We start from the raw sequence: 24,780 nt of genomic DNA, 5'->3' as shown, positions 1-24,780 counted from the left end.
ATACCATTTTTCTTGGATATATTCTTTTGAACATGATCTATATATATATATATATATATATATATGATCTAAGCCTTCTAAAATAAATGAATGGTTAAGGTTTGGTAACCAACATCTCTTAACTAAACATCAAAATCAAGATATTTAATTTACACTTGCATTTTGTATACTTTTAACTTTTTTTATAGAAAATATATAAAATAAAATAAAACTTAAAAACAAAACGTTAATAAGAAATGCTTAATCCCGTTGAATGTACTTAAAGATTCTCAAAAAAAAAAAAGCGAAAAATTTATCACTGCATAGAAAATGTCCATAAATTTAATATTTAGAGTCCTCAATTAATTGAAGCTTTTTCGTTGGTTAGAAAAAAGAATCATAGCATTCTTTTTTAAAAGATAAAAATTTCGTTAGCATGGCAAAAGAGTCTACACAATCGTATTTGCCGGGCAAATTAGGTCAAGAGAACAATGCAGTGTGGAAAATTCTCAAACTCTTAATAACGAGATATCGCTAACACCTTTTCCTTTGTTTTTTTCCTAGCTTCGTATACTTGACTATTCCGACCATCATTCGAAGGGAAGTTTCTCATGCACGGCAGTCACCAATTTGTTTTTTAATCTATCGATCTTACTCTTATGAATAAAAAAAACAATTATCGAGATAAATGGAAAACTTCCTAAAGAAACTCAACAAACACTCCTCATATTGATAGAATGCTCTAGGAATTGTCTAAAAGACTTACAGTATATAGTAGTGACATGGCTATAATTATTATGTTGAGAATTAGAATCTTAGAATTTTTTAATTGATATGTTCTACTTTCTGTTCCCTTTTTAGATTTGGCATCGTAAAGTTAAAAGTAGATACGAAAGGTAGTATTGACCCAAATCTTGATTTTAATGTTTAATAAAGTAAATATTTGATACTAAGATCTTAATTAGCCATTCATTTATTTTAAAAAATTTAGTATAAAATCTGATGTGATCGGCAAAAGTAACAAAAGAACAGCGAGTTTGGCCAGCTATACATGGAACAGACATTACATGATCGATGCAACACACAAAAACAAGCTAGCTACAGGTTAATTCGAGAAGCATGGAGCTATGAGGTGCTCATGGGAGGCCTTATCCGAAGAGAAAAATGACAACGAATTGGTCGGGAGGTTAAGCCAAGAACCTAAAGTGACCTCCCTTTACGAAGCTGGCAAAAACAAATGTTCTTGACTTAAAAATAAAAAAAATAAAAAATCCATAAAGGTTCATTAATTATTGAAAATGACCTTCTTTCTCTCTTCCCTTTCCTTTTCTCTTCCTCCACAACCTAGCTAATTTTCCAAGACGCCACTCACAATACAGAAATACACACTCCATGTTTGCTAAACGTGTAGAATATAATTAATTACGAGTTGTATTTAGTTTCAAAGTCTTCAGTCAATTTTGTGCGAATTGGACTCCCTATATATAAATTATAAAAATTCGAAACTTTGTAGTAAAATCACGCAGGTCTTGGTCAATCATAACAGGAGAAGTCTACTGCTTGAGAATAGATATCGGTCAATTAATTCGATGCAATATATATATTCAAGAGCTCCAGTACCACAGTAGTCCTCTGTGCTTGTTGCCTAGCATAATGATTCCTGTCGAATTCCAGGGAAAGAATTTCACCGAGATTCTGAATGGCCCTTTTATTTTTACGAATTAAAAAACATAAACAAATAGGATTATAAAGCATTTTCCTATTATTTATTAAAAAATTAAGTAAAAGATCAGAAATGAATGTGAGTGTAATATAAAATTAGATTAGTGCTGGCGAATATATTTATCTTTCTAAGGTCCATGAATAATACCAACATGTTGCTTTCTTTATGGTCGTCTGTGATTAATTTTTTAGTTTTAGTTCTATCCTTCACTTATGTGCCCAGTTGCCAAATGATCGGGACTTCTTCGTGACAGCAGCTAATATAATTTTGCGTCTGTCTGCGTGTTTAATCAATCCGCCCGTACTATAAATGATCACATTATGATAAAGTAAAACGTCCACACAATCTTAAAGAATGAAAAGTATAATGAAATTGTATTTTTATAATTGAGTTTTTTTTTAATTAATGTGAATATCAGAATTAGTTTATGTATATTTTAATTAATTTTATAAGCCCTAAAATTAACGATTATATAAATTTTCTGTAATTTTAAAATTTACGAGACTCGAATTAATAATTTCTGAAAAAATAAATTTAGAATCTAAGCATAATTTTTTTACAATTGAGTTCTTCCACTATATATTATATTAGTACCGCGGAGTCTTGATTGAGAGCAAGACACAATTCCAAAAAAATTTAGAAAACAAATTGTTGTTTACAATCATATTAATTAGACACGTATTGTACTTCTGATATATCATTAGTTTAAACTGTCTTTCAAGTCAATTGACTTGAATATAAAAGAAACATATAATAAAGAGACCTCCTTAAACACACCCCTAATAAAGTAATCCGACCAATCAAAACTCGTCGAATATAATTAACCATGCACCACTCTAATAATCCCCAATTATTGGTCTTCGATAACGTTGACCCGTGATTTGTAGGGTACTGGACCTTAATGGAGCCAGCGTGCACGCCCCAGGCACCCTTGTCAACGAAAGAGGAGGGCGTTTCTTCCCTGAACTTTCATATGTCGTATCAACGCTTCTTAGTTCTTACAAGTAGACATAGGGTGCTAAAATTCCAGTCTTCCAGACCAAACGAAAATTGAAATAGAATCCTAGCTTTTTCAACACGCCCATTGAAGCTGAAATCAGCTTATGAGTACTTGTCTGAATTTTACACAGACTTTATATGAATTTTGAAATCATTTTCTAATTAAAACACTTCTAGAATTAAATACAAAATGTAAAAGAAAGAACTAATTTATTGTCCGGGAAGTGGTCAAAGGTGTTTTAATTTTCATTATAGCACAGACACTACCAGAAAATCAATAAATACAAACGGAAATATCGAGGGAATATTTCCATCGGTAAATTTCTGATAGATTTTACCGACGGAAATATTTCCGAGGGATTTTACCGATGAAAAGATTCCCTCGGTATATACCGAGGGAATTACCGTGGAAAAAAAAATAAAACAAAGCAAAAAAAAAAAGATGACGTGTCATTTTTTACCAACGGAATTACTGACGGAAAAATTCAGTCGGTAATTCCGTCGGGAAATCCGTTGGTAAACTGTGAACACTGTTCATCATGTCAATTACAAAGGGAATTATCGACGGAATTTTTCCGTCGGTATTTTACAGAGAGCTCCAGAACTGTTCATCTTTCAATTGCACTGTTAATTGTTTTACTTTACGGACAAAATCACCGACGGATTGAAAATTCGTCGGCGTGTTTTGGCGGTTTTCTGAAAAAATTCAATTGATTTAAAATTTTCATTTAAATATTACAGACGAAATCACCGACGGATTGAAAAATCATCGGTAATTTTTTGCGGTTTCTAAAAACTTTTTACGAAATTAAAAATTTAAATTAAATATTACCGATGGAATTATTGACGGAATAATTAAAAAATATTAATATTCAATTATCCGTCGGTAACGCGCCCCAATAAAAAACCTGAATCCGCTTATTTCACAAGAGACAGATTCATTTCTTCTTCTACTACTACTACTACTACTACTACTACTACTACTTCTATTTCTTCTTCTTCTTTTACTACTACTTCTTCTTCTTCTTCTTCTTCTATATGTAAAAAACATCAATATCTATTTCTTTCTCTTCTTTTCTCTCCTCATCTCCTTCTCTTTTCCTCCATGCTCGAGTATGTCTTCTTCTTCCTTCTTCTTTTTCTTCTTCTTCTTTCTTCTTTTATCCTCTTAGTTTTTTTTAATTAGTATGCTTCACAAATTTTTTTTTCCTTAGCTTCACTTGCAAGTATATTAAGGTAAGATCTTTCTTTTTTCTTATTTTTTCACTATATTTGTTTTTTATTTAATTTTAATTGATTTTGTTCTTAATAATTGTATAAATGTTGTTGTGAGTTATTTTTTTTTTCATATGAGATCAATTTTTAGTTGATTTATTTATAGGATTTTTAAATTTTTAGCAATTGCAACTTCATTTTTATCATATGAATTTTTTAGTTGAATTAATTTTTTTGTTTTATTTATTTGTTACAAATTTGTTTGAGTTGATTTTCTTATTCTTTTTTCCAAGCATTTTGATTATATATTATACAATGTTGATTAATGTTAATTTAATTATTTTATAATTTTATAAAATGAATTTTTTTAAATGTTTTTAAATAATTACCGACGGATTTACCGACGGAAATTTCCGTCGGTAAATCCGTTGGTAAATCCATCGGTAATAAAAAAAAATTTACCGACGCGTCTGTTTAATTTCCGTCGGTAAATCCATCGGTAATAAAAAAAAATTACCGACGCGTTTGTTCCGCCAGTAAATCCGTCAGTAATATTATTACCGACGGAATTACCGATGGACAAAAAATTACCGACAAAAGATTCACCGACGAAAATTCTCCGTCGATGATTTAGTCAATAAATTAATTACCGATGGAATATGTGTCTTACGTCAACAGAAAAAATCTGTTGGTAAAACTATTAAATCTTGTAGTGAGATGACCACCCAGTTGGGATGAGAAGCAAAATATACTCGCATCACAACTAAAATTCGAGGGGCGTTTAAAAGAGGAAGAAAGAACTTTGAACAAGCCAATCCATTGAAATCGCCTCCCTTTGAAGTTTTAAGTTCGAAGTCCATTTTTTAAGGGAGCCCTTTCTTTCAGACCCCTATTATAGCTTGCAGGCTCAACTAACGCCCTTCAGCTCGAGGGTCAGCAGAATTAGGTGACCAAAAAAGCTTAGACTGATAAGATCTTCTTTCACATCATAAATGGTTTCAAACATACTTTATATACATTTAATGTCAAATACCAAAAAAGAAAAAAGAAAAAAAAAAGCTCAACCTCTTGCCCGCCATGTAAGGTATTAAAAAGCTCTCATTTTACAGTTGTAAGCAATAAAAGAAGGCCCACCTTGTGACTTGTATTGTGTACATGATTAACAAACACAAGGGCGCCTGCCTGATTGGCAGAGGAAGGGATTTATTTTCCAAGTAATTGTTGACCGCAAACTATATTTAGTCGCGTTTTTTAAATAAATTATTTTAAACAATATTTCACTCAACAACTGCTTCGTTTACTTAACAGCTGCTTCATTTAATTATGAAAATAGGAAATGAACCAACTGCTACAGTAAGTCCACGTTTGGTTTTTCAAATGGTGTTAGATAGCATGAAAAAAAGAAATGAACCAAGTGGTACAGTACACTAAGTCCATGTTTCAGTCTTCATTGTGTTAGGTAGCATTTAATTATTTTTTTTACTTAAAATTATATTTTTTTATTATTTTTAAATTATTTTGATACGCTAAATACAAAATAATTTTTAAAAAATTAAAAAATTATATTATTTTAATATATTTATAATTTTTTTTTTAAAAAACCAACTTATATAACACTCGATAACTCTAAACGAAAAAGCTACTGTCGTTTTCTTTAGGCCAGTCCCATGTCATGGTTGTTGTCCTCGGCGAGGTGTTCCCTTTCCTAGTCTACCAGTATTTAGTTATTAGTCACTGATATTAATTATCAATGCAATGAATAGAAGCTTCCACTACTCTGCTAATTATCCCTTCAATTACTATGGAGAAACTTCCTACTTTAAAGCTTGGCTGAAATTTATTTGATATATAGTTCAGGCAGTAACTAAATTGGATTTTACTTCGATAATAGTTGTGTATTTTGAACCGTTCAATTATTCCCACGTGCGTCCCTGCGTGTTAGTTAACGCTCTCAATTGGGTTTAATTATTTTGAAGCGTTCAATTTATTTGAGTTTGATCCGCGTTAAATAAGTGTATTTTTTAAGATGACTTTTTAGTTTATTCTTGCATTTTTAATTAAACTAATTTTATCTATATAAAATAATGAAGTTTTTAATATATTTTCTTATTAACTTTTTTTTCATGAGAATTGACTAAATAAATCATGCACACAACTTAATATTATATTAAATATGATCCTGTATTCTAAGAACATGTCAACGTAATATAGAAGCAAGTAGCAAAGTAGCACATGTAAGAAAAGTTTTATTTTTTTAAATCACTACCCCTTTCTCCCTCTTAGGAACTTTCTTCTCCTCCTTTCCCATGCTCTCTCTCTTCGATTGACCTCTACCTCTTTCTATAAAAAAAATTTAGAATTTTTTTTATTAATAATTATTGTAAATTATCATCGAAAATCAAATAATTAAATAATGAGAACCCAACTTTTAAATAATTATTTAAAATTCAAGAAAATTAAATCTTTATATAATAAATCTCTAAATAACTCCCCTGATCTGTTTAATAGGATTATAAAAACTTTTAAATAATTTTATTTGATTATTTTCACTGCGTGTATAATATTTAGTAACCCAACAAAATTTTTGTTCAACTATGGAGAACATTATCTATCATATTAAGATAAATTTAGACTATTAATTTCATTTACCAAATTAACGAGTTTTTTAAGTTTTTTTAAAATGGTAGTTAGTTTTTCTTATGATGAAATTCTAACCATTGATTTCAAATTTACATGATATGATAAAATTATGTTGTTCCTGACTCGAGAGTAATCCAATCCTAAATACTCATAGAGCACGTAATTCAAGGCTTGGACTAAATATATGTTTAATATTACAGTCCAAATGTTTTTATATAAAAGTGTTAATTTTTTAATTAAAAATATATTAAATTATCTTTTTAAATACTTTTCATTTATATCAAAATAACCTAAAAACTATTTTACAAGACATTTTCAGACACACTCAGACCGCAATATCGAACTGGTCATAAAGCTCCTCGAAATCTCAAATCAAAAGATGCAGCTTGTACGTATATATATTAGCAAAATAATCAGCCATTTACTTCTCTACCCACCCAGTACTGTATATAAATGAGTACGGTATATTTTTGGCAAAATTGAAAAAAAAATCTAATAAAATGCAGAAAATAATAAAGCTACAATCATATATACCGGTATGCTGCATATGCGAAGGACGAAAGAAAGCCCTTCTCTTACGCAAATTCTCCTCCAAGCAACAAACCCCCCACCCCCTATCTTTCTGTCAGAAACATTACCACAGTTGCCAACAATCAGTTCTGCATATATTCACAGCCCTCAAAGATCACTACTGCCTCATCTATCCTTCTCTCTTCTTTCAAGGAACAAAGAGCTCAAAAACATGTCTAGAATATTAACGATCACAACTCTTATTTCCCTTCTCACAATCACAGTCCTTACAACCCCAGCTACTTCCGCTACAGACTCTTTTGTCTTCGGTGGTTGTTCACAGCTAAAATACACTCCAGGTTCTCCTTACGATTCCAACGTTAACTTGCTACTCACATCCCTTGTTAGATCAGCGACGTTCACCACCTACAGCAACTTCACCATCAAGTCCCCCACACCACAGGACACTCTTTACGGTCTCTTCCAATGCCGAGGAGACCTCTCCAATGGTGACTGTGCTAGCTGTGTAGCTCGTGCAGAGAGTCAGCTCGGCACTCTTTGCCCTGACTCGAGTGGTGGCGCCTTGCAGCTTGAAGGGTGTTTTGTAAAATATGATAACACGACGTTTCTTGGAGTGGAAGACAAGACGGAGGTGTTGCATAAATGTGGGCCGTTGATCGGGTATGATTCTGATCAATTGAACAGCCGTGATGTGGTGTTGGGTTACTTGGGGACTAGTGATGGGTCCTACAGGCCTTTCAGAGTTGGTGGGTCCGGGGATGTTTCTTCTGTGGCGCAGTGTGTCCAAGATTTGAGCGCGAGCGAGTGTCAGGATTGTTTGTCTGAGGCGATCGGACGGCTGAAAACAGTCTGCGGGCCCGCTGTATGGGGGGACTTGTACTTGGCCAAGTGTTATGTGCGGTTTTCCACCGCTGGGGCCTCTTCCCACGGCGGAAATGGAAATGGAAATGGAAATGGTAAGCTGTTGCGCCACCCTGCAGGGTGGTGGTTTAAGGTTTCTTGTTTCTGGTTGAATAATTTTTGGTTTAAATTAATGAGTAATTAGTGAAAATCCCCATCTTGAATAATCTTGAAATTTATCTAATGGCAAATCTAGCCTGTGACAATTGATGCTGTAGTTTTACATGGTTATTTGGATAAACTTCAAATTGTTCAAGATGGGTTTTTTTTTAAAGTAATTTTCTATATTCCTTTCTTTCTTGTATTTATTTTGTTTTGGTTGTTACCCTTGTGCGTGTGTGTTAGAGAGCGGGAAGTTGGAAACGTTTCTCTCTTTTATCTGGCTAATGAGTGTTTGATGTGCTAATTTATTTTGATGAAACTGCCCCGCTGGTGTGATCCGATTTCTTGACGCGTATTCAAGGTGAAGGTGGCAGTGTTTAAGGAGATTCTGGAGCAAAGTTTATTGAATTTTGATTCAATACTCTTTTCTTGCAGAATAATATATACAGTACTAGCTGTTTCGATCATGGGTCTGACATCAATTCCATAATTATATATCAAAATTACTGTTCTAGATTTGATGAATTTGGAGAACAAAACCCAAAAGGGAAGTATCTCATAATCCTGCTGTATATTTCCATTGTCAAAGTAGTTGCACACACGCACACAAGGAAAAGCTCTCTAAAGTTCTTAATCACCACGCCATGATCAAATTAAAGCCCCACTTTTGAATTAATGCGTCACTAGGAACCAACAAGGATCCAATGCAAATGAAATTATTATGGTCTTAGTTCAGAGTCTTTGGTCCCAAGTGTCTGAGTTTCTATAAAGGTAGAACAGAGCATATGGAGGAGTTTTAATCAAATAATGTAGAAACTATTACCTCTAAAATTTCCAAAATGAACTGGACATGTTCTTTACAGTAGCATAATCAATCTCTGTTGATAAATAAGTTGAAGCAATCAGTAAATTCTCTCTTCTCATGCAGAATGTTAGCCAGAGCTCACATGTAATTGGGTTCTCTATACTGAGATGATCATTGGCAGCTTAAATTTGTCATTGGTAGTAAGATACAGCAATTAACATAGGATTGCTAAGATAAGATGATATCTAATTGCTTGGTTTGTGTTTTCTTTCTGCTGTAGATAACAGCGGAAATGATGAAGTTGAGAAGACACTTGCAATTTTGATAGGACTTATTGCTGCGGTTGCATTGCTCGTCGTATTCCTTTCTTTCTTAAGGAAATCCTGTGAAAGAGATAGAGGTAAGCTACTTGGTCATCTTTCTTTGCATCTTTATTTTATTCTCCAAACATTTGTCAAATCTTTTCAGTTTTTTTTTTTTTAGGTTTAGTAGTTGTCGATACTCTTACTTATATACGTGTCATCTTTCCATACGCAGGTTGTAAATAATAGAATTTAAGCAGAAAAAGATATTCAGGAAATGGGTTCCCTCTGGTAATTTGCTTTGCATTATGTGGCCCGATTGCTTCCCTTTGTTGTTGTGGTCTCGACTTTCCCCTCTCCCTCTCCCTCCCTCCCTCCAATTGAAGTTTCCTTCAAATTTATCCTAAAGAAGCCTGGAAGGGTAAATAGAAAGGTGTTCATGGAAACAGGTACCCTTGAAACAAGTGAAAAACAATAATAAAAAAAAAAAGGTTTGCAATAAGGTGAAAAGGCCTAAAGATTCCGCACTCTCCTCCTCTCTAGTCTTATATAACATCAATGGTGGTAGTTCTCTCTCTCATTGTTTTTGTATAAATAGTGATTGTGAAAGTGCTCTTTGCAACGCTGTAGTTAGTGCCTGAGATATTAGAGCTTTATACTTTGTTTTCATTGCAAGTGTTGCATTCACAAAACTAGTTAAATTTTATTTCAATTCAATGTTTACTTTCCTTTCCTCGTATCTCCAACAAATTCTATATTTAGAAAACCTAAATCAAAGTCTCGTTATAGTAAAGTTTTACTTCAAACTATTTTTTGAACCATAGCTTTAAGAGACCAACTGATATATTAATGACTTGAGTTTTGGATGAGGTCAACTCTTATAACCATGATAAATCATTCTTGTTTGCTAAAATTCTCTTTATTTCCTATCATGTTTACTAAGCAAACAGCTCCTTTTCCTTTATATATATATATATACTTGTGTTTTTATCTGCTAGTTGAAAACTTTGCAGTTGCCGTCAAGATGAGAGATGAGGCAACTGAAGCTTGTCTAGAGCCCAATAATACTATCTTGAACATTTAGAATATCGTGATGTTTATCATCATAATGATTAAGACAGTATTCTTAGCATTTTCTTACAAAACTATGCTTTTCAAAGTACTAACGGAGGTCTAGTCAGTAAATTAGAAGGAACAATTCAAATGAATTAAACGATCAATAACAGGGCTAGTGGGTGATATTCATGAATAGTCTAGAGTCTTGTCTCCCTCCCTCTCCTCCATTATCCATAGCTTTAAATTTGGAGTTTTTGTAAGGTGGGGCTGTCCCCAATCTAGTCCTTGGCACCATACTTTAATCCTCTTTAACAAGCATGTATACAAATACAAATCAAGATTCTTTTTCTCACCCTCCAATTACAATCCATGTATCTTTTTTTTTTCTTTGAAAGCCATGGTGATCTTGATGACCTTTAAATAAGGGAAACGTAAACCAAGCAGCTAAAGTGACGAGAGGGATGACAATATTGTGGGTCAGATCAGGAAACTGCGTATCATAAAGCTCAAATAATAAACTTATAAACGAATTTATATTATATTTGTCATTCTCAACTATCCAAAACGGATAGTCATTTTCAGCCTCACCTCAACTCACAAATATGTCAATTTTGTGACAATTTTGCTCGAAAATTCCTGTCATTTCACCAAGTATACGGTTTTCTTAAAAAAAGAAAAAAACCCAACCACAGTTTAAGACCACTCTGTGAAGGTCCCAGCAATTGGTCCCCAAAAACTTTCTTTATCAAACAATCATGTGAATCTGTTCTCTTAGAAGACACTTGTTCCGTTTTGGAAATGGTGCCAATACATCTTTTGTGATTGCTCCAATTAGAAGGAGGCTTCTGGTTTTTTGGATCATGTTGCCAAACAAGGTGTTGTTTTAAACTAGGATAATTGGCAAAATGTTCCCCACCTGACTCCACAATTTGCAAGCCATCCACGGCTAACTACTCTAGCCCCATTTTCGACTGTTGCGGTCAGCATGCGGAGCCTATAATATAATTGGGTTTATGCAGTGATGCACTAATAATTGCTTATGATCCGCAAACCCTACTCGCTGGCCTTTGACGAAGCTTTTTTTAATGAGGTTTTAATCAAGTAACAAACAAAGCAGTGGGTGGATAACAATGACCCTTGTATACATGTCAAAATAGTAACAAGAACCTTGTTTTTCTATCCTCAAGTGGAAGAGATTAAAAAGAGGAAAGATGCTAACGAAGCTTCCGTTGATTGATTTGAAAAGCATGCCACGCCAATAGTTATTTCAACATTTTTTTCTATAATATTTTTATTTTTTATTTTAAACATATTTATTTAAACATTAAAGATTCACCATTTCCAAAGAAAAATATCTTCTACTAGTACTAGTTACAAATTATTTTTACCTACCAAACATTAAATATATACTAAAAATCACATTGACTAAATAAATAAATAAAATTGTTAGGATGAATTTAACTTGAAATTTCTATTCCTAGACTACTTGGATGTTGGCGTGGCAAAGATGGCCTTAACTGTGTTTCTTTAAAATTTATTTTTTTTTAAAAAAAATTTTTTTTAATGTTTTCAAGTAGTTTTAATATTTTAATATTAAAAATATTTTTTTAAAAAATAAATAAATATCTATTTTAATATTTATTTTTAAATAAAAAATATTTTAAATCACAATCATTATTACATTTTCAAATACTTCAGTTAAGGAAACTTCGGTAACAACGTGGTTGAGGAGCAAAAAAAACAATTAGTTAATAAAGATTAGGCGTTTACAAGGCTGATAGTGATTTTATTTTGTATTATTCCATGATGAACGATACAGCTCAACTAATTGCATAGAGAGAGGGTGGCTTATGAAAACAGATGGCTGTTGAATAGGCGCGCAGAAAGGTAATTTCACATCCTTTCTTCCCACAATTCAATTTTCAAACAAGAGTGTTTATGGTTCATTGCAAGCCCAAAGGCCCATGAACTTCTTATTCAAATTTCAAAAGTAGTTAAGGCCATTTGAGCTGTCTTGTTACATTCCCAGCCCATTTTTATTAGGAAAGGGCTCGTTCATCAGCAGATGGCCTTATCCGAGTCCCCAACCAATAGCCTCGTATTAGTCCCCAATCAATAACCATTTTCTCAATCGGATCCTTATACTACCAATATCCTCTCATTATCGTACCTATTCGGAAATATATACACAAATTTATGGAAAATGGTTTTTTATGTAAGGATGAAACTGAGTGTTAATAGATTTATCAGGGACCTTATTGGTAAAAGAGTATATTTTCAAACTTAATTGACATATTACTTTTTCTTTGGGGACTAACTTGAGTTTACCTAAGAAATCGGTGAAGCAAATGCCAGATGTCCCAAGTAAGGACACGTGTCACTCATACGTCCTCCCATCATATCATAATTGTCACCTCCCCTCTATTTAAGAAAAACAGCCCTTTTTCTCTGACCGCGTTCGATTTCTCCTTAATCCCGAGGAAAAGCACAAACCCAAAATTCCCGATCAGATTTAGATCTATTAGGATCTCGAAGCAGCAATGGCACTTGAATGGGTGGTACTAGGCTACGCCGCAGGAGCAGAGGCAATCATGGTCCTTCTCTTGACAATCCCTGGTCTTGACGGGCTGCGCAAGGGACTGACCGCGGTGACACGTAATCTGCTGAAGCCGTTTATGTCGGTGGTGCCGTTTTGCCTCTTTCTGCTGATGGACATATACTGGAAGTACGAGACGAGACCGAGCTGCGAGGGCGAGTCCTGTACTCCAACCGAGCACCTCCGACACCAGAAATCAATCATGAAGAGCCAGAGGAATGCCTTGTTGATATGTGTTGCACTCGTTTTCTACTGGCTGCTTTACTCTGTTACTCATCTTGTTGTGAAGATCGAGCAGTTGAATCAGCGCGTCGAGAGGCTGAAGAACAAGGAGTGAGTGATGATGATGGATTGACGAGTGAGATAAGTGGGTTTTGTGTTCTGTTCTCATGAATTACTACGGTTAAATGAGACTTTAATTTCGTTTGCGGATTCAGTTTTTTACTTGTTCAGGTAGTAACACTGTTTGATTTTGGATGTTAAGATCTGATCAATATGCAGCTTTTCTTTAATCATTTTAGGATATTGTTTTCTTTTCCCTGCATGTCTAATTCATTTCCAATTTTGGATTTGGATTGGGAGTCGTGGAATTTTAAATTTATGAACATGTGGATTTGTATTAGGCAGTTTGTACTGATCAATGCGAATGGATGAATCTGTAGTATATTAGGGTAGGAGAAGAGAGTAGGGATGGATTTCCAAATTTAGTTATGCAATTGCCATTTCAACACTCTGATTGATTGTGAGCTTAATGGAAGCTGTTACTAGTTATGACCAGTAAATATATTAGTCTCGTTTAATCCTGTCCTGGACAACCACCACAATATACAAATAATGGTCAGCTAGGAAAATGATTATAGGATCCAAGGCCTTTTATTTGCTTCTCCTCTGAAGTCTCACCTTTTCAAATTACACTCGCATAAACCCCTTTCCTTCTCAACGTTGATGGAGAGAGTTGTTACTGGCGCAGAGGCAACTCTTACTCCATCATGTACACTCCATGGAATTCTTATTAGCTTCTTCATCATTGCAACTTGTATTGGCTTGATGTTTCATCAGTTGCATTGGTGACAGACAATGAGAATTCTTGGTGGCGGGCGTGGCTGTGGGTTGGAGGAGTGAATTGTGAAAGGAGTGAAATTTGTACCGGTTGTAAAGAGGTGGTGGTGGTTTGCTTTGCATAGAGGAGTAGATTTTTAGTTAGTTTCGTCTGTGATCCGTGGGTGTTGGAGTTGTTTGGCAATGAGGTAATTTATTGTTAGCATCCTGTTGAGTGACGGGTTTGTTGATGTTGATCTTCTTAATATGGTGTTCGCATTCTCTATCTTATGTTGAAATTCACCTATCCAAGGCCAAAACAGCCCTCCACTTGCAGCCCTATCATCTCATACTGAGTCTAATGTTCAAGCATCACCAGGTGAACTTGCATTTCCCACCACACCAACTCTTTTTCCCATTTAGTCAATTTGGTATAATGTCTGCCCAAATCTCACTTCTTTGAGTGTTCAATTCGACTCTTGAGTATAGAGCCTCAGGTGAAGGGTATAGCGTGGTGAAAACGAAGCTGCTCTGAAACTATGCATTTATGAATACGAGGAGGTGCCAACCATTGCTTTATTAGAACTGGCCGGGAACTAGGATTTCTCGAACTTCTCTACAATTCCTCATTTCCCCTTTTTTGGGCTGCAGCAGATTATCTTGCTTTCCTCTATCGCCCCTTGGTCAGGTAGGGCTGGTTTGAGGGAGGGAGGCGTTCAGTCATGACTTGCACTCTCTCTGTTTTTGTGTGCGTGGTTAGTGCGAGGTGCCACACTTGATTTGCATGATCCACACCTTTTATTCCCGTCACTCCCGGCGGATCTTGCCCTCACTTTCACATTTACTTTTGCGTAATGAAACGCTTTTCTATCCTTTGAGTGTGAATCTTTCTACCCAAAAATATAATCATAGATGTATAGCGAAAGTTAGTTGCCTCCGCGCGTATTTGATTCTTCACTTTTAGAAATCAAATGCAGACAGATTTACCACCATTCTTGTGAAGTTTGAAATTTCTTTGTCGCTGTTCTCGGCTGTAAAATGTTTCTCTCGCTCTATCTCGCTCACACGCACATGAAAGCACGGTATGCTAGAACGGTGCCGTATTATTTGCCCCGGAGTTGAATCGAAAGCTTTAAGTTGAAGGTTTGCTTGGGTGTATTTGTTCTAGATGATAGACATGTATAGTTCCTTTCTACACCAAGCTCGGTTTATGCTCGTTGATCCATGGATCATGGCTACGATGCTTTATCATATTCCTAAATCCAATTTAAGCACGGTCGGTGATGGGCTTGATTAATGGAATTCCTGACCATAACCTGCAACTCCATGGTTGAATTAGCACTAGGATGGGCTGTAGCCCGTGTCAAAAAAATTTAAAATTGTATACTGCCCTTTCTTGCTTAAAAACTTTAACTAATTTACCATATAAAACAAATTTAACCAAAATAAACCACCATCCAAAAACTTTAACTAATTTACTATTATGTCATTTATCTTTTATCATAATAATAATATATATAAAAAAAACACTTTCTCCACAAAATCAACCTCTCTTTTTTTCTTTTAAAATCTCCATCTTCCTGGGCTAAGAAAATCAGAATAAAAAATTATATCCCCTATCATACCAGATCATGTCATGTTTTCCTATATACTTAGCTCATAAAATTTGATAAAAGCAACACAATTTTTTCTTCCATTTATTGTATGGTACTATCCAGCATAGAAATTCAACCCAATCAAGAAATTATAGTACCGGTAAAGATATTTTCTCGAGTTTGAGGGGCATTATAAGTTGAATATTCTCTTCTTGATTTTCTTGTTATCATTGCGTTTGGAGAAGAAAATACTTGTAGGGAAAATTTCAAGAAAATAAATATAGCTTTTTCTTGGTTAATTGGATTCAAAACTTGTTGAAAAAAATTCTAGTTTTAGTTTAACTAATAACTCTCTCCTTAATTCTTTATTTTGAATTTATATACTACATATTGTTTTTATCTTTGAAATGAAAATCTTAACATCTTAAATGCAATATATATTGTTTCAGCTATTAAAATATTACTTTAAACTTTGAAATATATATGATTTGATCTTTTTTTTTACACATGTGCAATTTATTTGCACACAATATAAGATTGACATGTATGAATGCTTCATTTAAAAATTAAGGCTACAAGTTATTTATGTCAACAAAAAGATTGATGATAGTTTATCAGAAATTATCATTGTGATATATTTAACTCAGCAATAAATTTTCAATTGGAAGAGTTAAATTCTAAATTCAATAACTTAACTCTGTTTTAGAACCTAGAGAACTTTAAATTATTTAAAGTAAAGTTGATATTATTTGCAAGTTTGATAAAAAAATTTTATTTTAAAGATTTCAATAAATAAAATATGCATTATTTGAGATCTTAGTTACAATATTATTAAATTGATATGATTCAATAAGAGAGTTTTCAGAATATCTTTATCATTTTAAAATTATATCAAGGATTAGTTGAAACAAATAAGTCATGACAGTATTACTTAATTAACAAGTTGATTTGTTTTATTTTGACTTTGTTTTTTTCCACTTCCATCATGGAAGAGAACATTTTCAATTATAAAACATGTTAAAATTATGACTTCATGATAAAATAAATGAGGTGTTCTTTGTAGATTCTATAATAATTTATATTGAATGAAAGTTTGTTGAAGATATCGATTCGAAATTTGATTATAGATAAATTTTATTTAACGAAAACATTGAAGGGTATAATTTTAATATTGTAGTTTGTTTTTACTTTATCTTCGATATACATTTTATTTTTACATATTTTATGTTTTTTATTTGGATTGAAACTTTATTATTAACTTGGAAAGTTTATGTGATGATGATTGTACTTGAAAAAATAAATTCTATGTATTTATTTAGTACCCCGAGCAGAAAAAATTCCCTGGCTCCACTCTTGCCCTGTATATATATATTTTTTGGATATATAGAAATTGTCTAGCATCTTCAACAGAGCCAGCAAACTTAGGCAATGACAACCAGGAGACTTTTCCAAGAATGCTTCCTGTCCAAATGATATACAGGGCTGCTGAGATACGTATTACAGAAATTTCATGATAGTTGGCATGCATATTGCCATATATGCATTAAGCATCTCCTAGCTCAGCATGATTGTATCTTCTTTTACTTTATGATAAAGAAGGGCTGTGCGTGTGTCTCCCAACAAAGCAAACATCAAATCACACTCCAACAATCTCTAATCTACATTCTGAAATCAAACACCTTCCTCGAAGTAATATGGCCAACCGGAACAGTATCCAAGCCTACCAAATATATATATATATATATATTCCTTTTCTTACACAACGCTGCATTTATTAAAAAATAAATAAATTACGCAATATCCAGACGTGACTATCCTTTTTTTGTGTCACGAATCATTTTTTAATTTATTTTACAAACAAAAGAATTAAAAGAGGATATAAATTAGTAAATGTACGCATCCGTTATTGATAGAGGGCGGTGAAATTAATTACGCTGTCTTTTTTGGTGATGCTCTTTCCTTCTCCATGCGTTCAAATAAGCTTCCATCATAGACAGCTCTAATAGTATCCTTGTGAAGCAAACCATCCTTATCCTTGCAAAGAGTGTACAGGATCTTCCATTCTGTGTAGGAAGCAACCCTGCAATAGTTTTCCAGCATTTAATTACCTTTACATATTTTTCTGAAAGACGTGAAATAATTTTCTAATTACTTCTGGATACTAAGAAATTGAAATGATCAGAAACCAACCATCCTTTGAAGTCCTTGGGTTCTCTGTTAGCCTTGAGCATTCCCATCAGCTCGTCTGATGTCAAGGAATTTGGATGTGAACGTGCATGTTTGCTGAAGATTTCTTCAAATTTTGCAGGAACAAACCTATAATTCTCTTATAAGGATTAATATATGAAATCAAAATAGAAGAGCCAACACTAAATATGTTAATTAAGCCATTAATAGAGATGCCCTAATTGTGCTACTGAACCAGACGTCTTATATGTTAGCTTTTCATTTGGTAGATAGATGTTAACTGGAAAATATTGAGGACAAAAAGCAGCATCTCCTAAAAAAAAAGAAGAGAGAACGAAAAAGGGAAGAAAAAAAGAAGTAATTAATGGATAAACTAGAGAATACATAAATGTGACTACAGGAATATAATATGTACCTTCCTTCACTGTCATAGACACCAGAATCACTCCCATGCTTGGCTCGCTGGATGTTCTTAACCTCAATAGGGAACAAAAGAGAAGGAAACTTCCCCTGCAACACATGAAAATTTGATTAATCTATAAATAATTTCGCAGACCATAAGTAAAGTGGTTGTTAAATAAATGGCACTGGTACGTATTTGTAGACTGTCCAAGTTTTATATATCTTGCACTTCTTCCAAAAAAAAAGAAAAGAAAAGAAAAGGAGTTCTTTCAATGGTAGGATTAAGGTTTATTTTCTCATTAATTTTGAGAAAATACGAAATTAAAAGAAGAAGGAGGAGGAGGAGGTGATGATGTGTATTTGTTTCTCATTTTGCAAATGTTATTAGCTGGAGATTAATGTTTTAATTTTTTTTCCTTGGCCTAATTTTATGATTAAGTTCTTGTCATTATTAGATTTCACAGCTTAGAGATTGAGCCCATTCAAGTTAAATTAAGGGTAGGTAACCTGTTGCTTATAAGCAATGACCTAAACATATTGAGGGAAAAGGAAGAAAAGAAGGGGAACCTTTGCTTGCGATCCAACAATAGTACTGTTTTGCCAAACTCCATTTGTGTACGGACCCAAGCTAGTCGCGTGCATATTTGACATACCTGTTTTAGCTTCTAATTTTTCTAATCTATGTATAGCTAGCTAGGTCCCACCCCGTTGTTGGCCCATTCCATGCAAAGACCACTTAAAATACAAATAAGGTGCACTTCTAACCTTGAAACTTTATTTTATATATTTTCTTATATGCTATTTTATTTTGTTTCTTTCCTACAGCACGTGAATAGAATGAAATATGAAAAAAAGCACTATTGAATCCCATTATCATGGAATTCATCCATTATTAAACACTATTTTTTCTGTGAGAATAAAAAAAAGCATGTATCATAAACCAACAGGTGAGCGAGCCTTCCCAAAAGAAATGGCGGAACAAAGGTTGTCTTGGCCAGGAAAAAAAAAAAAAAGATACCAATAAGAATACCCGATAAATAATAGCCAAAATGATATACAAATCTTTTAAAAATAAAAAATAAAAATCACAGATTCCCATGCATGCAGAACAAGATGTAGGGTGAAGTGCGTGGGACAATCATCCTCCATGGAGGGGACACAGACACGTGTAGCCATTGCCATGCCATGCCATTATTCATGCGGAGACTAGTGGATGAAAGTGAACATGTATATACAACGACATCACATCCATTAAACTTTTACAGTAACGTTACTTCAATCCTTTTCGTAAAATACAAGACATATTATATTAAAAAAATCCGATCCCTGGAATGTTAGGGCATCGAGTTACAACAAAGAAGACTGGACTGCTGTCAGTCTGGGTCCATCTCCAAGTTTTTAAAATCTTGTTTTCAAGCAGGGCATGGGATTATTTACCACTTTTGCAAGCTTCTCGTTTTGTATGCACAGATTTTTATATTCTACGATCTTCGGGAAAGCGAAGAACAGAAGAGCTAAACAGGTGAATTAATAGACCTGGTGCTTCTTCAGTCAACTTCCTAATCAAGCACCAGTTTAATTCATGACACCAACCTATGTTCTTGTCTTTTAGTCTTATATATATATATATATATATATATATATATATATATATATATATATATATATTTCGGTGTCCATTGTGGACGGACTCCTATGGTAATTATATATATTATTTATTACCTACTTACCCCTTCAATTTCTTAAACAATTATTTTTTTTCCTCGTTAATTAGAGTCGAATTAGATAGATAGATAGATAGAGAGAGGGAGAGAGAGATATACAGGTCGAGTTTTCTGGCTGAGAGCGATATTGATCAGAAAGGCACTGGCAGTGGATAACAAGATACCACACCCAATTGAACGAAAACCTGTTAGTTAGCAAATTCAGATTTAGATTAGCCCATTAATTAAAATTTCCTTTTCTTTACACAAAAGCAAGAATGGGAAATACAATAAACATAAAAAAAGGAAAACATAAGAACACACCTTGAAACGTCTCCCAGGGATAAACAATGCCATCTTGATTCCTATCAAAGAAGAAGACATGCTTCTGCAGTACGTTATGATCATTTGGTACAAATTTCCCTGCGTGAGAAAACAATCTCCAGCTTTAGCCATAAAACAAATAACTGCAGGGGATTCTTGGTGTGGGGAGGGGCCAGAAGAGGTAACACGGCACGAGAAAGAAGGAAAGCAAGTTGAATCCATACCATTTTGTTGCTTATCGGTTGATGATAAGGTGGAGGAATCCATGTCTATAGTAGCAAGATGGAACAGTGAAAGCAATGAGAGAGATGGGGATGAGAGGTAGTGTTTAATGGGGTGGAAAGGATATATACTGCGGGTGCTACAGAAGAGAACCAGAGGCTTTGTTCTGTTCTACTTTAATGGATTCCTGTTGCTGTTTGAGTGCCAGCTATTAATAGGGAAGGGGTCTGATGGCACAAATGAAAATGGCAGCAATTTTTTCTCTGTATCCCACGCGCTTTATTGCAGCGGTGATGCACTATCTTCTTTATAATCATCTCATTTTTATTTTATTTCGTAACGCAACAACGGACGTTGTGAACAAGGAGCGTTCTTTTTAGTAGCGTATCGTTACTGTACTCGGATCATATATATAAATTATTTAGTTAAAGATATATATAAAATTAATTTTTTTAAAATAATCTTTAAGTGAATTTTTGTATTTTAAAAAGAAAAGATACAAAAGAAATAAGCAATATTTTTTTTTATTTCTAAAATATTATTATTAAAAACTCTCAATTTCAAAATTCTTCAAATAAAACCTATAACAATAAAATTAATAATAATTATTTTTAAAACTCAACTTCAATGCAAAGCCTAGATCAGTAGTTACAATCAATTATTTAAGAGTTTGAAAGGCATGATAAGAAAATATGAACTGTAAACTATCAATACAATCACTAATTATTGAGAAAATAAATCACCTTATCAAAGGATAAAATCAAGAATTTTAAATAATTAAAATTTTCAATTTTATTTTATAGTTGTTTGGTTGTATTCCTATATACACACACACACACGCCTTTTAAATAATTGAATGTAACCATGTATCCTTTCTTCCCCATCTTTCTTTTTTTCTCGAGAGAAGAAAGCTCGGTATGAGTAGAACTCTTTACAGCTCGTATAATCATTGAGCCCCTGGCGAAAAGAAAAGAAAAGAGGATCAATTTAACCTAACTGCTGTGTAAAAAGAACAGCGGTTAAAATTAGGTTGGGGACGGGATTCAATGATAGGAAAGATCTACATTTCAATTGTATATATAGCTTATGATTTATTAAAACTAATTATTAATTCAAAAGGTGTGGTAAAAAAGAGTTATAGTAGAGAGTTTGTTTGTTTTTTAAGTTAAACAAATTTTGAAAAAAATTAAATTTTTTTATTTTATATATATTTTTAAATTATTTTGATGTGTTAATATTATAAATAATATTTTTTAAAGAAGATAATCCTTTCAATCATGCTATATAAATATCTTTTATTTGACGGGAGTTGCATTTTTGTCCTCCTTAATTTAAAACCCTTCCTTTCGATGTGACTTGTAAGAGATATACTCGCAACCTAGAGCTTATTAAAGGAAAATAATAATAATAATGATAAAAACAAGGAAGAAGCAGAAGAAACGACATAAATAAAAAAAACGTAACTTGTCGGGAAATAAAACGGTTGCAATGTGAACACATCAAGACGAAAAGGAAAAGAAGGGCGCGTGCGCGCTTTTTGCCTTTTGCTTTACAGGAGGAGGACGCAAACACAGGTGACGGTGCATTTTCTCCGATGCCTTCAGAAAAATTTAAAGCACCTATATATATATATATATATATATATATATCTTATCGAAGTAAATATATATGCTACTTTCTGAAAATGTTTGATAGAACACTAACGATTTTAAATGATGATTGAGTTTCATAATTGATCAATTTTATTAAATAGTGTTGTTAATTACATATATAAATTAAAGGCTCGTTAACTTCTGCTTTAGAAAGTCTTTTTATCTAAAAAAATTAAAATTAAAAATTTTTCAATAGTTTCAACATAATAATATTAAAAATAAATATAAAAATATATTATTTTAATATATATTTAATAAAACAATATTTTAAAAAAACATCTTTCATCATTTTACCAAAAACATACTAATATCTTCTCCACAAGAAAAGCATGGTTTTACTTAGATGGGATTATTTTTTATTTGGTTTGGGGTTTGTTTTTTGAAAAATTGGTTCAAATTAATTTAACTTGGTTTATTTGTTTATCTGATTTTTTTCGGTTTGAATCTTGGTTTTTTTATTTTGGGTTCGGTTTAGTTTTTTTGATATCAAGTTTATAAAACTAAAACTAAACCAAATCAGTTAATTTTTTTAAAATTTTAATCTATTTTTGTTATGATTCAGTTTTTTTTATTATTACTTTTTAATTTAATTAATTTTTCAATTTTTTTACTCGTTACTTTACTGTCGACTGAACATGCTTTCCTAATACAGTAACATGCGCTGTTTTAGCATTGAAAATCAGCTCCTTGGCGACTAGCGGCGTGTTTCAGATTACCGTCATTTTCAAAAGTGTCATCATATTCCCACGAAAAACATTCATAAGAACCTAAGCTATGTTATGTCTATCAAATTAATTTGAAGGGAGTCCCTTCGATTTTTCAAACCTCTCTGTCTAAATACATAATATTATTTTTTAAAATATTTTTTATTTAAAGATATATTAAAATAATATTTTTTATTTTTGAAAATTTATTTTTAATACATCAAAAAAATATAAAAAAATATTTAAAAAATCAAATTTTAATTTTTTTTTATAAAAACACTTTTGAAATATAAAAACAAACATTCTCTTAATTAAACTAAAAAAACCTCAAATATTTAATTATTATATCAGGAGTCTCCTAGTTTGTTTCCGTATGCGAACTCCTTCCTCTTCATTCTTGAATTATCATGCATTATCATACATACTTTTAAAAAAGAACATTGAATTAATAAGTTAATTAGATGCAAAGAGCTTTCTGAAATTTCTGAACAATTTATAATTGAAAACCTAAAGTTTTCTTTAAATAAGTGCTAACATGTTTTTTCTTATGTGATAAAATGGCAATTATATATGATAGCTAACTGCATGTAGTTCAGTAATAAAAACAATACCACGCCTTCATTACTTAAAATTCACGATAGCTAGTTGAATATAATTCAATTATGACAGCTATATAGCTGCGATAAATATCACAACTTCATGATTAAGACTATGATAGCTAGCTGCTCGTAATTCAATTTTGTTCGAGTATTTAACTCGGACACGTCTTGAAATCCCAAACCCTAGCCGTCAAAATGCCCCCTAAATTAAATGCCTTAAAGATCCTTTAGAAAATAGGGCTAGCTGATTAATGCCCAATAAAAAAAAATACGAAAAATTGTTAAGTATTTTCGAAGCATTACTCTTCTACACATATAAAAGCGAGATATGTCACAATAATCACTTACAATGTGAGTTAAGCAACATTATTTTAAAATATGTTTTTTACGGAATCACTTCGAAGGTATTTAATAATCACTAAAAAAACACATGTTTTCTTGTTTTATTTTAGCAGCAGTGTTTTTTTCAACTGTTGGAGGTTATGTTTATATTTGCTAGGGCCAACCACAGATTTTCTGCTAGCCTATATTAGAGTTTTCCAAAGTCAGCATTAATTATCAAATGGTTGTATCAATTTTATCCATAGCATTATCTAATTGTTTGAATGCTACCCTCCTCTCTTTAAAGTTAACAGATCCTGCCAGATGCCACGTGGCATGCACAAGAAATTAAAAAAATAAGTTAAATTAAAAATTAAATTGCATAGACAATAAAAATAAATACAAGGAGAGGAAAGAGACAGAGAGTAAGAAGGGAAAAGAGAAAAAAACTATTAAGAAAACAATTTATTGTTCTCTCGCCTCTGTTCCAAGTTAATTATAACCCAATTTTAACTGCCCATGGTTCCACGTTAATAGCAGGGCAACTCCCAACTCCAGCAGCTATTACCACCATAAAACGCCCCAGCCAGTTCCTAATTATGCCTCCAGCTCCGGCGGACCCAGGGCTCCCTTTGCTCGCGCCATCGGTGTTCAACTTAACCCGTCCTTCTTTAGATGGCTGCTAAACTAATATACTTGGACACGAGCTGGCAGCTGCATCCTAGCGGGGACTCCTGCTCTCAAACTGGTTTTATTTCCATGAAATAATGGTTGATGTCTCTACTATGGTGAGAGGATCGGCAAGGTCGGGGTTGAAGATCATCCCATTCCTCATCTCCATAGAAACCTAGCAATATGGCTAATAAACGTCATGGATCACACTTCTAACACAAGCACCCCCAGTTCACAACCTAGGGGGAACTATCACGCTGGCGTTGCCCTTATCTTGCTGGAGGCATATTTTCTGAACAAAATCAGTTGTTGTCAAAATCAAAAAATTTAAGCAACACGCAATTGTATTTCGTAGTGCAGAGATCAAGGTGGCGGCAAAACTGGCTTTGTTTGGGAATACAATCTGGCCACGAAGATGTTCAATAAATATGCGTGTTCAGGGAGAAAAAGAAAAAGGCAGTCTCTCTCTGGTATTAGTTTTCACACATCACCTCAAGCAATCGAGGTGCGAAT

General features: G+C 33.1%; 3 protein-coding genes across 4 annotated transcripts; 2 read left to right on the top strand and 1 right to left on the bottom strand.

The window, feature by feature from the left end:
• The first annotated feature begins 7,099 nt into the window (after positions 1-7,099).
• LOC118046424 (plasmodesmata-located protein 6) lies at positions 7,100-9,908 on the top strand. Of its 2 annotated transcripts, none has more exons than XM_035055321.2 (3): positions 7,100-8,037; positions 9,175-9,294; positions 9,432-9,908. In XM_035055321.2, the coding sequence occupies exons 1-3, from the start codon at positions 7,104-7,106 to the stop codon at positions 9,440-9,442; spliced, it is 1,065 nt and encodes a 354-aa protein (XP_034911212.1). In that variant the 5' UTR covers positions 7,100-7,103; the 3' UTR covers positions 9,443-9,908. The 2 variants fall into 2 exon arrangements, with proteins under 2 accessions (XP_034911212.1, XP_034911211.1); XM_035055320.2 differs by having other exon boundaries at positions 7,100-8,043.
• Positions 9,909-12,685: 2,777 nt separating this feature from the next.
• On the top strand, positions 12,686-13,363 carry LOC118046425 (uncharacterized). The gene has a single exon (XM_035055322.2). It carries the CDS (start codon positions 12,793-12,795, stop codon positions 13,183-13,185), a length of 393 nt encoding a protein of 130 aa, XP_034911213.1. The 5' UTR covers positions 12,686-12,792; the 3' UTR covers positions 13,186-13,363.
• Positions 13,364-16,769: 3,406 nt separating this feature from the next.
• Positions 16,770-20,538, bottom strand: LOC118046426 (probable peroxygenase 4). Its single transcript, XM_035055324.2, has 7 exons — positions 20,322-20,538; positions 20,098-20,196; positions 19,894-19,979; positions 18,084-18,178; positions 17,672-17,797; positions 17,415-17,561; positions 16,770-17,246 (listed from the first exon to the last, which is right to left on the bottom strand). The coding sequence occupies exons 1-7, from the start codon at positions 20,362-20,364 to the stop codon at positions 17,237-17,239; spliced, it is 606 nt and encodes a 201-aa protein (XP_034911215.1). The 5' UTR covers positions 20,365-20,538; the 3' UTR covers positions 16,770-17,236.
• Between the last annotated feature and the right edge of the window lie 4,242 nt (positions 20,539-24,780).

The sequence above is a fragment of the Populus alba genome, chromosome 10, assembly GCF_005239225.2.
Source record: "Populus alba chromosome 10, ASM523922v2, whole genome shotgun sequence".
Taxonomy (NCBI): domain Eukaryota; kingdom Viridiplantae; phylum Streptophyta; class Magnoliopsida; order Malpighiales; family Salicaceae; genus Populus; species Populus alba.
Note: the sequence above shows the minus strand (reverse complement) of the source record. Positions and strands in the feature narration are given on the sequence as shown.